This window comes from Podarcis raffonei, chromosome 4, assembly GCF_027172205.1.
Source record: "Podarcis raffonei isolate rPodRaf1 chromosome 4, rPodRaf1.pri, whole genome shotgun sequence".
Classification (NCBI taxonomy): Eukaryota; Metazoa; Chordata; class Lepidosauria; order Squamata; family Lacertidae; genus Podarcis; species Podarcis raffonei.
Window position 1 is genome coordinate 7,544,464 of NC_070605.1, and position 13,735 is coordinate 7,558,198.

Here is a 13,735-nt window from a genome sequence, read left to right on the forward strand (position 1 = left end):
AAGGTTGTGTTTGGAAAAATACACACCAAAGCTGGGGGGTGGCATCCTTAAATATTTTATTGGGGGGTGGGGCAAAGACCCCTAGGCCTTTAAGAGTTGGCATCTATTCCCTACACCCAAAGGCCTGAGGATGGTTACAACATAAAAAAAGAAACAAAAAAAAACCTATTAAAAAGGGCATTAGATGTCAATCAGCCAAAAGCCTGGTTAAAAAGGTGCGTCTGCCTGGTTCCTAAAGCTGTATAATGGTTTTTTCGACCGTTGTATGGATTCTTTGATGGGAAGTGAGATTGGAGCTCTTCCTGAAGCTCTTTCCACATTCCACACACTGATAGGGTTTCACCCCTGTATGAATTCTTTGATGGGAAGTGAGAGAGGAGCTATGACTGAAGCACTTTCCACATTCCACACACTGATAGGGTTTCTCCCCTGTATGAATTCTTTGATGGGAAGTGAGAGAGGAGCTCTTCCTGAAGCTCTTTCCACATTCCACACACTGATAGGGTTTCACCCCTGTATGAATTATTTGATGGGAAGTGAGAGAGGAGCTATGACTGAAGCACTTTCCACATTCTACACACTGATAGGGGTTTTCTCCTGTATGAATTCTTTGATGGGAAGTGAGAGAGGAGCTCTGACTGAAGCTCTTTCCACATTCCACACACTGATAGGGTTTCTCCCCTGTATGAATTCTCTGATGCGAGGTAAGACTGCGGCCGTCACTGAAGCTCTTTCCACATTCCATACACTGATAGGGTTTTTCTCCTGTATGAATTCTTTGATGGTAAGTGAGAGAGGAGCTACGACTGAAGCTCTTTCCACATTCCACACACTGATAGGGTTTCTCCCCTGTATGAATTCTTCGATGGGAAGTGAGATTGGAGCTCTGACTGAAGCTCTTTCCACATTCGACACACTGATAGGGTTTCTCCCCTGTATGGATTCTTTGATGGGAAGTAAAAGCGGAGCTAACACTGAAGCTCTTTCCACATTCGACACACTGATAGGGTTTCTCCCCTGTATGAATTCTCTGATGGGAGGTGAGACTTTGGCTGTGACTGAAGCTCTTTCCACATTCCACACACTGATAGGGTTTCTCCCCTGTATGAATTCTTTGATGGAAAGTGAGAGAGGAGCTCTGACTGAAGCTCTTTCCACAATCCACACACTGATAGGGTTTCTCCCCTGTATGAATTCTTTGATGGAAAGTGAGAGAGGAGCTGTGACTGAAGCTCTTTCCACATTCGACACACTGATAGGGTTTCTCCCCTGTATGGATTCTTTGATGGGAAGTGAGAGAGGAGCTATGACTGAAGCTCCTTCCACATTCGACACACTGATAGGGTTTCTCCCCTGTATGGATTCTTTGATGGGAAGTGAGAGAGGAGCTATCAGTGAAGCTCTTTCCACATTCGACACACTGATAGGGTTTGTTTCCTGTATGAATTCTTTGATGGGAAGTGAGGTGGTGGCTGTGAATGAAGCTCTTTCCACATTCCACACACTGATAGGGTTTGTTTCCTGTATGAATTCTTTGATGGAAAGTGAGATTCTGACTGTGACTGAAGCTCTTTCCACATTCCACACACTGATAGGGTTTCTCCCCTGTATGAATTCTTTGATGGGAAGTGAGATCGGAGCTCTTCCTGAAGCTCTTTCCACATTCCACACACTGATAGGGTTTTTCTCCTGTATGAATTCTTTGATGGGAAGTGAAAGCGGAGCTAACAATGAAGCTCTTTCCACATTCCACACACTGATATGGTTTCTCCCCTGTATGAATTCTTTGATGGGAAGTGAGAGAGGAGCTATCAGTGAAGCTCTTTCCACATTCCACACACTGATATGGTTTCTCCCCTGTATGGATTCTTTGATGGGAAGTGAGAGAGGAGCTATGACTGAAGCTCTTTCCACATTCGACACACTGATAGGGTTTCTCCCCTGTATGGATTCTTTGATGGGAAGTGAGAGAGGAGCTATCAGTGAAGCTCTTTCCACATTCGACACACTGATAGGGTTTCTCCCCTGTATGAATTCTTTGATGGAAAGTGAGAGAGGAGCTCTGACTGAAGCTCTTTCCACATTCGACACACTGATAGGGTTTCTCCCCTGTATGAATTCTTTGATGGGAAGTGAGTTCGTAGCGTGTCCTGAAGCTCTTTCCACATTCCACACACTGATAGGGTTTTTCTCCTGTATGAATTCTTTGATGGGAAGTGAATTTGTCCTTCTTCCTGAAGCTCTTTCCACATTCCACACACTGATAAGGTTTTTCTCCTGTATGAATTATTTGATGGGAAGTGAGAGAGGAGCTCCGACTGAAGCTCTTTCCACATTCCACACACTGATAGGGTTTCTCTCCTGTATGAATTATTTGATGGGAAGTGAGATGGGAGTTCTTCCTGAAGCTCTTTCCACATTCCACACACTGATAGGGTTTCTCCCCTGTATGAATTCTCTGATGGGAGGTGAGACTGTGTCTGTGACTGAAGCTCTTTCCACATTCCACACACTGATAGGGTTTCTCCCCTGTATGAATTCTTTGATGGGAAATTAGATTGGAGCTGTGACTGAAGCTCTTTCCACATTCCATGCACTGATAGAGTTTCTTTCCAATGAGATTTTGTTGATGGGAAGTGGAATGGGAGCTCTGACTGCAGCTTTCTCCACACTCCAAATTTTTACGTGGCTTCTCCTCTCTGGGGATTTTATCGTGGTCACCTTTGTTCTCGATTTCCGATTCATCACAATCTGCAATGGAGACAAAAAGGGATTAGAGCCTCAGGAACAAATGGAGAAGAACTGAAGGAAGTTGGGGGGGTGTTCATTACCTGTGTTGTTTGTCATTAACCAACATATTTATTATTAGATTCTGATGAGTTGTTGAATGTTGGTTTGTTTAATATACAGTAGTGGTCAAAATTGTGGAAGACTTTTGGAAAAAAGTGTGTTTCAGAGGTTTGATAGCTCATAACACCACTTCTTTTATAGGAATAACATAAAATTGTATATCAATGGAAAGATAATTTAATCAAGAATGCAATCCATCAAGAATGCAAGTTTGTTCAATTACTCATATTTTATCAAATGTTATAGTCAAATAACCAGAAAAAGGAAGCACAACTTGCTTAGGTTGACTTTTGTCAATGTGTTATGTGATTGCTATCAAGTTGGTTGGTTTTTTCCCCCCTTTCATTTAGTGAGGTTGTAAAACATAATAAAATTATAGAAATGGCACAAAGAATTGACGGGTCACCCAGAAAGCGATGTAAAATAGTACTATTAAGTGAACAAGGCTACAATTATGAAGAAATTTGAAGAGAGATTGGGGAAAACATAACCAAAGCTGGCCTTTCTATATTTTTGAAGAGGTATAAGGAGACTCAGGCACTACAAAATCAGACTGGTAAAGGCAGGAAGAGGTGCACAAAGGCAAGTGACGATTGAAGAATGGAGAGACTGTCCCTACATGACAGAAAAATGTCATCTGGGTGTATACAAGATGACATGGCGAGATGCAATGTGAAGTTGAGTGCAAGGACTGCTCTAAATGTTAGAATTCTAAGGAAAAAGCCATTATTATCTCTCAAGCAAAGGTTGAAAAGATTAAACCCATGTTAACTGGACAGCGGAACAATGGGACAGTGTTATTTGGAGCGATGAGACCCAAATCTCCTTGCTTGGTAGTGATGGCATGAAATACGTGAGAAGAACCAGAGATTTACATCCGACTTGCATTACACCGACCGTGAAACACCCAGATAGTGTGATGATCTGCGGTTGGATGGCAGAAAAAGGTGTGGGCAGAATTTGCGTCATTAATGGGAATGTAAATGCCCCCAAATACATAAATGAAATACTTGAAAGAAACTTGTTAGTCAGAAGTAACCCAGCAATAATGCCCAATGAACAGAGCCAATAATTCAATCTTGGTTTCACATTCTTACAGTTGCAGAACTAAAAATTTGGTTCACTTCATAGGAAGGCATTGTAAGGCAGTAGTGAAAGCTAATGGTTACCAATGGTTACCAAAGATTCCACAATTTTTCGTTATGACTGCTGTTCTAAAAAAAACTCCTTCATAAAAGTCATTGCATTACATTTTTCATTAAAATATCTTTCCATTGCTATATAATTTTATGGCATTATTCCACACAAAGGTGGAGTTATGAGCCATCAAACCTCAGAAATACACTTTTCACAAAAGCTTTCTACAATTTTGGCCACTAGTATAAGTTGTTCATTTTAAAGTTAATGTTCTTTTTATATGGAATCAGATTATTAATATTATCGGCAGGGTATAAATAAAAATTATTATTATTACTACAGTGGTATCTGTTCTGGAAAAGCTTAATTTTGTAAACCGAGGTACCACTGTATCATCCTCATCCTCATCACTGCTACTACTACCTGAGATTCCATAAGCCTAGCTCTTCTCTGGGATGGATTTTGTTTGGCCCAGTCATGGCATCCCCTCCATCTCCAATGTCAGTCCTTGTTCTCTCCCACAAACGTGAGAGGACTCTGGCTGTTAATAATTTCAGATTTATTGCTAAAACAGCAAACTTGGACGAAGCTCCTCTACTCACCGTCCTCCCCACAAGATGGAGTTGCCCAGACTGAGCTCCTCCCCCTTCCCCAGAACGGAAGCCCCCACCTTCTCTTCCAGTATCTTTTAATTTGGCAGAGAATGCTTCCTGCATTCCAGCGTCTGACTCACTCCTGTAGCTCTCACACAGCTGTCTGCCTCTCTGTCTCTCTTTTTCTTCTCCCCTTTGTTCAGAGCTCAGATGACAGTTCCTCTCCCCCTCCTCTCTGCCTTCCGCTGCTAACTCTCCTCTCCCTAGGCCTGATTCTTCTCTGGCTGGCAGCACCTGAGCTTCGCTGCCAGTCGTCTCTTTGGTCAACCCAAGACTGACAGCAACAAAAACAAAAACCTGAAGCTACTTAGCTTTCCTAACAATTCTAAAGCTGACATTGAAGGTGGCCTAGGAAGTATAGACCAGCCCAATCATGGTAGAAAAAGGAATAATTTGAGAAAGATTGTTCAAAGAAAAAACTGTAATTTACTCTTTATTGTGGGGGTGTTAGGTTCCCAGGTGTAATAGGGGGCGCTGTTGAGCTCTGTGAGAACCTCTATGAGGTTGGTCCCATAGAGGTATTTTTTTGAATTTCCAGGCTGATATGACGATCCCACAGGGAGCCTTACCAAGAGAGGCCACGATCCCACAATTCTCCTCCATGATGTGCTTATGCAGAGCTCTCTGGTCAGGAGCCAGCAATGCCCACTCCTCGTCCGTGAAACGAACAGCAACATCTTCAAAGCACGCTGGACCCTAAAAGAAAAAGGGAAATGTCCTCCTCTGAGACAGCAGAAATATGATCTGCTACACAATGCTCTGTTATTTCATTCTTGTTAATAATAATAATAATAATAATAATAATAATAATAATAATAATAATAATTTATTATTTATACCCTGCCCATCCGGCTGGGTTTCCCTAGCCACTTTGGACGGCTTCCAACAAAACACTAAAATACAACAATCTATTAAACATTAAAAGCTTCCCTAAACAGGGCTGCCTTTAGATGTCTTCTAAAAGTTTGGTAGTTATTTTTCTCTTTGACATCTGGTGGGAGGGCGTTCCACAGGGCGGGTGCCACTACCGAGAAGGCCCTCTGCCTGGTTCCCTGTAACTTGGCTTCTCGCAGCGAGGGAACCGCCAGAAGGCCCTCAGCACTGGACCTCAGTGTCTGGGCAGAACGATGGGGGTGGAGACGCTCCTTCAGGTGTACTGGACCGAGGCCTTTTAGGGCTTTAAAGGTCAGCACCAACACTTTGAATTGTGCTCGGAAACATACTGGGAGCCAATGCAGGTCTTTCAGGACCAGTGTTATAAGGTCTCGGCAGCCACTCCCAGTCACCAGTCTAGCTGCCACATTTTAGATTAGTTGTAGTTTCCGGGTCACCTTCAAAGGTAGCCCCACATAGAGCGCATTGCAGTAGTCCAAGCGAGAGATAACTAGGGCATGCACCACTCTGGTGAGACAGTCTGAGGGCAGGTAGGGTCTCAGCCTGCGTACCAGATGGAGCTGATAAACAGCTGCTCTGGACAGACAATTGACCTGTGCCTCCGTGGACAGCTGTGAGTCCAGAATGACTCCCAGGCTGCACACCTGGTCTTTCAGGGACACAGTTACCCCATTCAGGACCAGGGAGTCCCCCCACACCTGCCCGCCTCCTGTCCCCCAAAAACAGTACTTCTGTTTTGTCAGGATTCAGCCTCAATCTGTTAGCCGCCATCCATCCTCCAACAGGACTTTCAAACAGGACTTTCACCGCCTTCACTGGGTCCAATTTGAAAGAGAGGTATAGCTGGGTATCATCCACATACTGATGAGCACCCAGCCCAAAGCCCCTGATGATCCCTCCAAGCGGCTGCATGTAGATGTTGAAAAGCATGGGGGAGAGGACGGAACCCTGAGGCACCCCACAAGTGAGAGCCCAGGGGTCTGAACACTCATCCCCCACCACCACTTTCTGAACACGGCCCAGGAGGAAGGAGCGGAACCACTGTATGACAGTGCCCCCAGCTCCCAGCCCCTCAAGACGGTCCAGAAGGATGTTATGGTCGACGGTATCAAACGCTGCTGAGAGAGCCAGCAGAACTATGAAACAGCTCTTACCTTTGTCCCTAGCCCGCCAGAGATCATCGACCAGTGCGACCAAGGCAGCTTCAGTCCCCATGATGAGGCCTGAATCCTGACTGGAAGGGATCCAAATGGTCCGCTTCTTCCAGGCGTGCCTGGAGTTGTTCAGCAACCACTTGCTCAATCACCTTGCCCAAGAATGGAAGATTTGAGACTGGGCGATAATTGGCCATTGTGGCCGCATCTAAAGATGGTTTTTTAATAAGTGGTTTGATAACCGCCTCTTTCAGAGGGTCTGGGAAGGCTCCCTCACAGAGAGAAGCATTCACGACCCCTCAAAGCCCATCGCCCAGCCCTTCCCGGCTAGCTTTTATAAGCCACGATAGGCAAGGATCAAGGAGACAGGTGGTTGGTCTCACTCGTCCAAGCAGCCTGTCCACATCCTCAGAGGTAACAGATTGGAATTGATCCCACGCAACTTGACTAGACAGGGCTCTAGCACTCTCCTGCCCCGGCCCTGCTCCCACGGTGGAGTCTACCTCTTCCTGAATCTGAGCGACTTTATCTGAAAAAAACTTTGCAAAATCATTGCAGGAGATAATGTGGCCCATACTGGGCCCCGATGTAGCAGGTGGTTCTGCTATATTGTGAACCACCTGAAAAAGTCTCCTGCTGCTGTTTTCTGCAGATGCAATAGAGGCGGCCAAGAAAGTCTTCTTCGCCGTTGCTACTGCCACTTGGTAGGCTCGGCATTGAGCTCTAACCCGTGTCCGGTCAGCTTCAGAATGAGTTATCCGCCACCAGTGCTCGAGCCGTCTCAGTGATTGTTTCATTGCCCTCAGATCCGTGGAAAACCACAGGGCTGTCCAGGCTCCATGCAATCGAAGAGGGCCCTGGTTAACTCCACATTCCAGCGGGCCACCAGGGAATCAGCTGAAAGGCCATCAACATGGGATAAAGCATCTCCTACCACTCTCTGGAAACCATTTGGATCCATTAAGTGGCGGGGGTGGACCATCCGAATCGGTCCCACCTCCCTGCAGAGGGGAAGGGTTGCGGAGAAGTCCAGTTGCACCAGGATGTGATCTGACCTTGGCACTGCAACCCCCCCCCTCCCCGCCCACAAGGCCATAGCTGTCAAGTTACAGATTTGAAAATAAGGGACCAACAGCCTTGAAAACAAGGGACCAGCAGGGGAGTTGTTTCAATAGGATTACTTTGCTGCACATTTTAATTCTGGATGCTTATTTTATTCTAAGTTTTAATTATGGGTATTCGTCTTTGTGCAAATAGGTGGTACTCCACCTTGTGTTTTCCAAGTCATTCTGCCTACACAAGCATTCCAGTTTGCCTGATGGAAGGGGCCACTTTCTCCTCGCCTCCTGAGCTGTTCTGGGGAGTTCCCTCCCAATGCCCTAGAGCCAAAATCCAGGGGTTCGTGGGGATATGGAGAGGGGGAGGAATGGAGGGCAGGCCCCTTTTTGTAGCCGATGGGGCTGGTTAGGTGAATCCAGGCCACCATTTGTTCTGATTTGTTCTTTTTTTTTTTTTTAAATAATATTTATTAGCATTTTCAAAAAACAAACAAGAACAAAAAATAAACAGAACAAAAGAAAAATACAAAAATACATAACAAAATTAAACAACAAAAGAAAAATAGAAAAAACACATAAAGTTATCGTTCTTAACCTTATTTCTCAGACTTCCTCACACCTCCCCTTCTTGTATTCCAATTTAAGTTGTCAGTTCAGCAAGTCCTTAACTTATTTCTTTACCTTAACTTATACATTTATTCTGACATACCATTTTTTACTTTACTTCCTTTTTTCCATTTCCTCCATTTATTTTTAACAATCTTATTTTCAATTAATTTAAAAAAGAAGAAATCAATTTTACCTTATTTAAAACACACATCAATACTTATACCTCATTAGCTATTCTTAGACCTTTTTCCTAAAGTCGACCAAAATTTCCCTTCCACGATTTACCCAATTTCCTTACCACTAATTAAAAATAAAAAAAGAAAACAAATTATGCTTATGTGCCCTTTGGATTCCCAACCTCCACCCACCCTTTTCCCGGTTCCAATCCCCAACCAATATCCATCAGTCTTTGTGTTATTTATTTAACCTGGAGACCTCACATCTGAGGCCCTTTTATCTCTCTCAGTTCCTTTCTGCCGGTCTCTTTGATGGTCCTTAATGTTAAACCCCAAGTCTCGAAGGGGCTCCGGACCAGCAGAATCCTTGTTACTTCCAGCCAGTCTTCCATACTTAAAAACAAAGCCTATGGGGGGCTCCAACTTTTGTTTCAAATTTCTTACAGATCCAGATGTCCCCAAGGCTCCAGCTTTCACCTTCCGCAGATTTATAATCCTCAGGTCTTCAGATCTCCTCCAAGGGAGATCTCTCCTTTTTCCAGGCTCCCATTCAGACCAGGCTTTCCACATCCAGTTTTTATTATCCTTTTTTATCATCATGTCAGGCCTCATATTGTAACTCTCCTTTAGCTCCTGCACGTCTCCTGCTTCTCCTTCATTTTCTTCAAAAACAACACCTTGCTCCATCATTTCTGCACTTTCAATTTCATTTATTTGTTCAGTTAAGTAGGCTTCCTGTTTCAAATCTTTATCCAGCTCAAAACTGTTGTTTACTGACCGGTGTAGTAGTGATATCTTTGTAGACATAACATTGTATTCATCTTTCAAATTTCCCAAGAGAACGAGCGCTCTGTCCAGTTCTGCTTGGAATTTACATACTCCAGTCATTTTTGTAGTGTAGTATCCCTATTACCCCTCTAGGGGGATTTTAGTTCCTTAATGTTCCTTTCAGCTCGAAACCAAAAGTCCACTTATTTTGTATCAGCCCTCGTTGTTTTCAACAAAGTTATACCAGATGAACCAACAAAAACAGCAGAAACAATGTTCTCTTTTTCCAGCTGGCAACTAGCTGACTAGCAGCTCTCTTGACAGCTGTCAAAATCTTCCATGCAACAGACTTTCTCTTGGGGTGTTCCCGGGTCTCGGGGGGGGGGGTGAAATTCCAGTCCCCAAGTTCTTTTTATCCTCCAGTAAATCCTTATAGTGTCAAAACCGTGAAATCAAGATCTTTTCACTAGAAAACAGGTTCTCTCGACCTTGGTTGCCCAGTCCTTTGCTTTAACTTGTTTACAAAGAGGGGGGGGTGACTTCCTTTTTAGCCCCTTCCCGCTCGTTCCAAATTCAAAATTAAATTATTTTTTTTTAAGTCCCAATCTCCGTATTACTCACGGGTTAGTATTTTAGAGTCCAGTCGATCTTGGAAGAAGTTGGCGCTCTCTGTCAATGGCTTGCGGCTTCACTCCGTAGGCGAGGGAGTACTCTCAGCACCACGCCTCACCCTGCCTCCGTTCCGAAGCCTTTAAAAAGGCTCCGTCGCGGATTGGGGGGGCGCAAATGGTGCCCGCCGAGTCTCTGTGTTCACAGGCATCCGCGCCTGTGATTTTAAGGGTCCCCGCTTCGCCGCAGCGGCCAGACCCAGACGCTACGGAGCCGATTCCCTCCGGAGCTCGGAGGGAATCCGCCATTAAACAATGGCGCCAACCCGGAAGTCTCTGTTCTGATTTGTTCACTGCTTAGAAACCAATCTGAGCATTCAGTGATCAATCTAGAAATAAAATAAGCCTGTTTTGGATGGCCATCTATCTTGAGTGATCTAGCAGAGATTCCTGCAATGCACGGGGTCTCCTGGCTCTGAGAGACAAGCAGGGAGGGTGGCTTCTGGCAAAAGGAGAGGGAGCCATCTGTGGCTCTTCCTTATCCTGACTCACCTCTGCCTCTCGACCTTCCTCTCCCACTTGCCTCCTTCCTCTTCTGCCTCTGATTCTGCACTGCATTCTGCCACAGAGTCTCCCAGCTCACTAAGCCCTGTAACCCCTTCAGCTTCTGACACCTCCTCTTCCCAGGCTTCTCCCTCTTCTCCCTCTGACCGCCCATCCTTCTTCTACCTCCACTCCTTCGGCTCTCAGCCGTCTTCCATTCCTGGTTCCCCAGCTGCTTCCTCCCACCACTCCTCTGTGCCCAACCAGTCCATGACATTGCTCCATCCCTCGGCCTCTGTCCCCACAAGGCAGCTTCCCCTGACCTGATCTCGTTCCACACCCGCTGCTTCTCTTCTGTCCCCATGAAAAGACGGATCAGGAGGTCTTGCCGGCATCATTCTGTCACCTGCAAGAGAAAAAAAGGTGGTCAGGACGCCTGGAGTGCCTGCTTCTCTCACAGGTGAAACAGGGCATCTCTTACTACAGATGGGCTTTTGAGAAAGCCTTTCCTGTTGAGAGCATTTGGATGTTTGTGGCCATTTCATATGTTAGTTGTGCAGAAATACATCTCCCCTCCTCTGGACCCTTGTTCCCAACTGTCTCCCCCCAAAGCAAGATGAAAACAACTCACAGATGAGTTGGAAAACCAACAGAATGAGACCAAACGGAGAAAAACCACCTTCCTCCTTACCCAGTGGCCTCTCTCTGGTGTCCAACGGAGGCCTCTCTGCCTCACAGGAATCCAGGTCCATTTCTGCAAAGAGATCCTTTCCCTGAGAAAGAAACAAGGATTAAAAACAGAGAATGGTGAGAAAGACTGCGAGATCTCATTCCATGGATGCTTTCCCAGAAAACGGATGGGCCATCAGCAGACCATTATGGGATGTTCTCTGTCCTGTTTGGAGCCCCTTGGGAGTATCCAAGTTCCAAGTTTTATTACGGCAAAAGCCAGTGACACTAAACACCACAAGATCAAACAAAAAGAAATCAACAACAACATCAGAAAAGAAAAAAGAAAAAAAAAGGATTACACAAGGGAACTTCGCAGTGTGCCATTCAACAGGGGAGATTTACGCTTCCTGATTACTAAAGTGCAAAATTTGGCCACCTCATATGATATTGAGCTTGAGGAATCTTCCAGAAGGTATTTTCGTAGAATTTCGGGGGAGGATTCCAAATAATGTTGTAGGGGTATAAATTTTGATAAAAGCGGCAAAATAAGTTGAACTCGCTCTTCACTATAAAATTCGCAAAATAGAAGGATGTGTGTGACAGATTCTACCTTATTAGACATACAGGGGCAGAGACGCGCATGCATTGGTACCCGTGTGAATTTGCCATGCAGCACTGCTGAGGGCATTGTCTCAAAGCGGGTTCTAGAGAAAGCCCATCTATAAGCTTCGTTAGTGATGTTAGTTAAGTAAGGGGCAGCTGCAAAATTAGGCCAAGCTTTTAAACATCTATACGTCTCCGGGAGTAGGGCGTCTTCTTGTTGTAATTCGACATCGTAAAGTCTCTGAGTGATAATTGCTTTTGCCTTGTTCAGAGTTCCAATAAAAAGGTTTTCAGGGTTTAGGCCAATTTGTTTGATCTTATTAGTTATTTGCATAAGCCAAGGAGGATAGGGAACTGCGGCCAGGAAGCAAGGTAACAGTCCCTTAGGATTGTAATGGATTTTCAGCCAGAGGGATATTGCTTGCTCCCAGACTTTTAATTCCACTCTGGGCAGTCCTGCCTCTTGCCTTAAGACTGCATTAGGTGTACACTTTGGGGTAGCAAATAATGATCTTAAGAATTTTGATTGTACTGTTTCAAGGGTCTTAAGGTTGGCAGAGGGGCTAATTTGAGAGCCATACAGGAGTTGGGCTAAAGATTTTGCCTGAAAAACTTTTAGGGCCATTGGGAGGAAGCCAGCTCCTTTCCTTCTGAATAATCTAAGGATGGCATTTGCACTTCTTCCTGCTGATATAGCTGATGTGGTCAGGTGTGTTGACAATTTGGCATTATAAGAGAAAGTAATGCCTAAGTATTGGAAGGTCTTAGTCTGTTCAATGGCATTTCCCTTTACGCTCCAATTATCTTTCCTGAAGGAGCGGTTAAAATGTACAATTTTGGTTTTGGCAAAATTAATTGTTAACAGTTCAGTGTTACATTGGTCACTAAACTTTCCTAAGGCACGTTTCAGACCCACTTTGGTTTGAGAGAGAAGAACAGCGTCATCCGCATACATTAAAACTGGTACTTTTCTGCCGTTAGAGAACACGGGGGGGGGGGGGTGTTTCGATTTCACGGCAACATGTGACCAGGGAGTTAACATAGATGTTAAATAAAAATGGGGCTAATAGGCATCCTTGTCTAACTCCTCTTTGGACTGGGATTTCTCTAGAGAGTCTGCCGTCCTGTGCGAGTCTTATCTGGAGGGTATTGTTCTCATGAAGCTTAATCATCAGAAGTAATAACCTTCTGTTAATACCCATATTGGCCAATTTGGACCAGAGCCTACCCCTGGATACAGAATCAAATGCTGCTTTTAGGTCCACAAAGGCCGCATACAATGACTTTTTCCAATGTTTCACATACTTATAGACAAAATAATCTAACACTAAGCAGTGATCTATGGTGGAACGTCCAGATGTAAACCCTGCTTGTTCAATTTCTAGCAAGTCATTATGATCTAACCATTCACATAATTTTAGGCATAGATGTTTTATATAAAGTTTGCAGATCACATTCAGAAGACTGATTGGTCTATAATTAGATGGGTCAGAGGGGTTGCCCCTTTTTAAATATAGGAACAATTATAGCCAGTCCCCAATCTTTAGGGATTTCAGTTGTCTTATCTATATATGAAAATAGATTTGCAAGAACCGGGGCCCACCAGTTTATTTGCGCTTTCAGAAGTTCAGCGACAATGAAATCACTTCCTGGGGCTTTGCCAGATTTCATTTGTAGAATTAACGAAGTGATTTCAGTTTCAGATGTTGGGGGCCATGGTATATCATTATCTAAGGGGATGTTAAGCAGCGCAGAAGGACGATGTTCCCTAAACAGCACTTTATAGTGCTCTTCCCATAAATTTGCAGGGATTATTGTGCCCTCGTTAGGAGCTTTGGTTTGACTGGAGATAATTTTCCAGAAGTTGGTATTGTCTTTTTCTATTGATGCTTTTATGAGGGCCTGCCAGATGAGAGAGTCTGCGGTTCTTTTTTTGGTTTTTAGTAACTCTTTGTAGTTCTTTTTTTTAAGTTGTAACTCTAATTTGGTGAAAGGGTTAGGATTTTGCTG

At 44.4% G+C, this 13,735-nt stretch overlaps 1 protein-coding gene across 6 annotated transcripts in view; it reads right to left on the reverse strand.

Moving 5' to 3' along the window:
- The window catches only part of LOC128412208 (zinc finger protein 850-like), a 264,328-nt gene that overhangs the window by 48,145 nt on the left and 202,448 nt on the right, over window positions 1–13,735 (reverse strand). For 2 of the 6 annotated variants that reach the window (XM_053385072.1, XM_053385074.1), the window contains 4 exons: window positions 11,142–11,223; window positions 10,774–10,856; window positions 5,210–5,336; window positions 40–2,751 (listed from right to left, as the gene is read on the reverse strand). The exons of 1 other annotated variant lie outside the window; for it this stretch is intronic. In XM_053385072.1, coding sequence (XP_053241047.1) covers window positions 233–2,751; window positions 5,210–5,336; window positions 10,774–10,856; window positions 11,142–11,223 — 2,811 coding nt within the window. In that variant the 3' untranslated portion in view covers window positions 40–232. Of the gene's footprint in view, window positions 1–39; window positions 2,752–5,209; window positions 5,337–6,688; window positions 7,542–10,773; window positions 10,857–11,141; window positions 11,224–13,735 lie in introns of those variants that run through there. 3 more of the 6 variants (XM_053385078.1, XM_053385082.1, XM_053385083.1) reach the window with 3 other exon arrangements.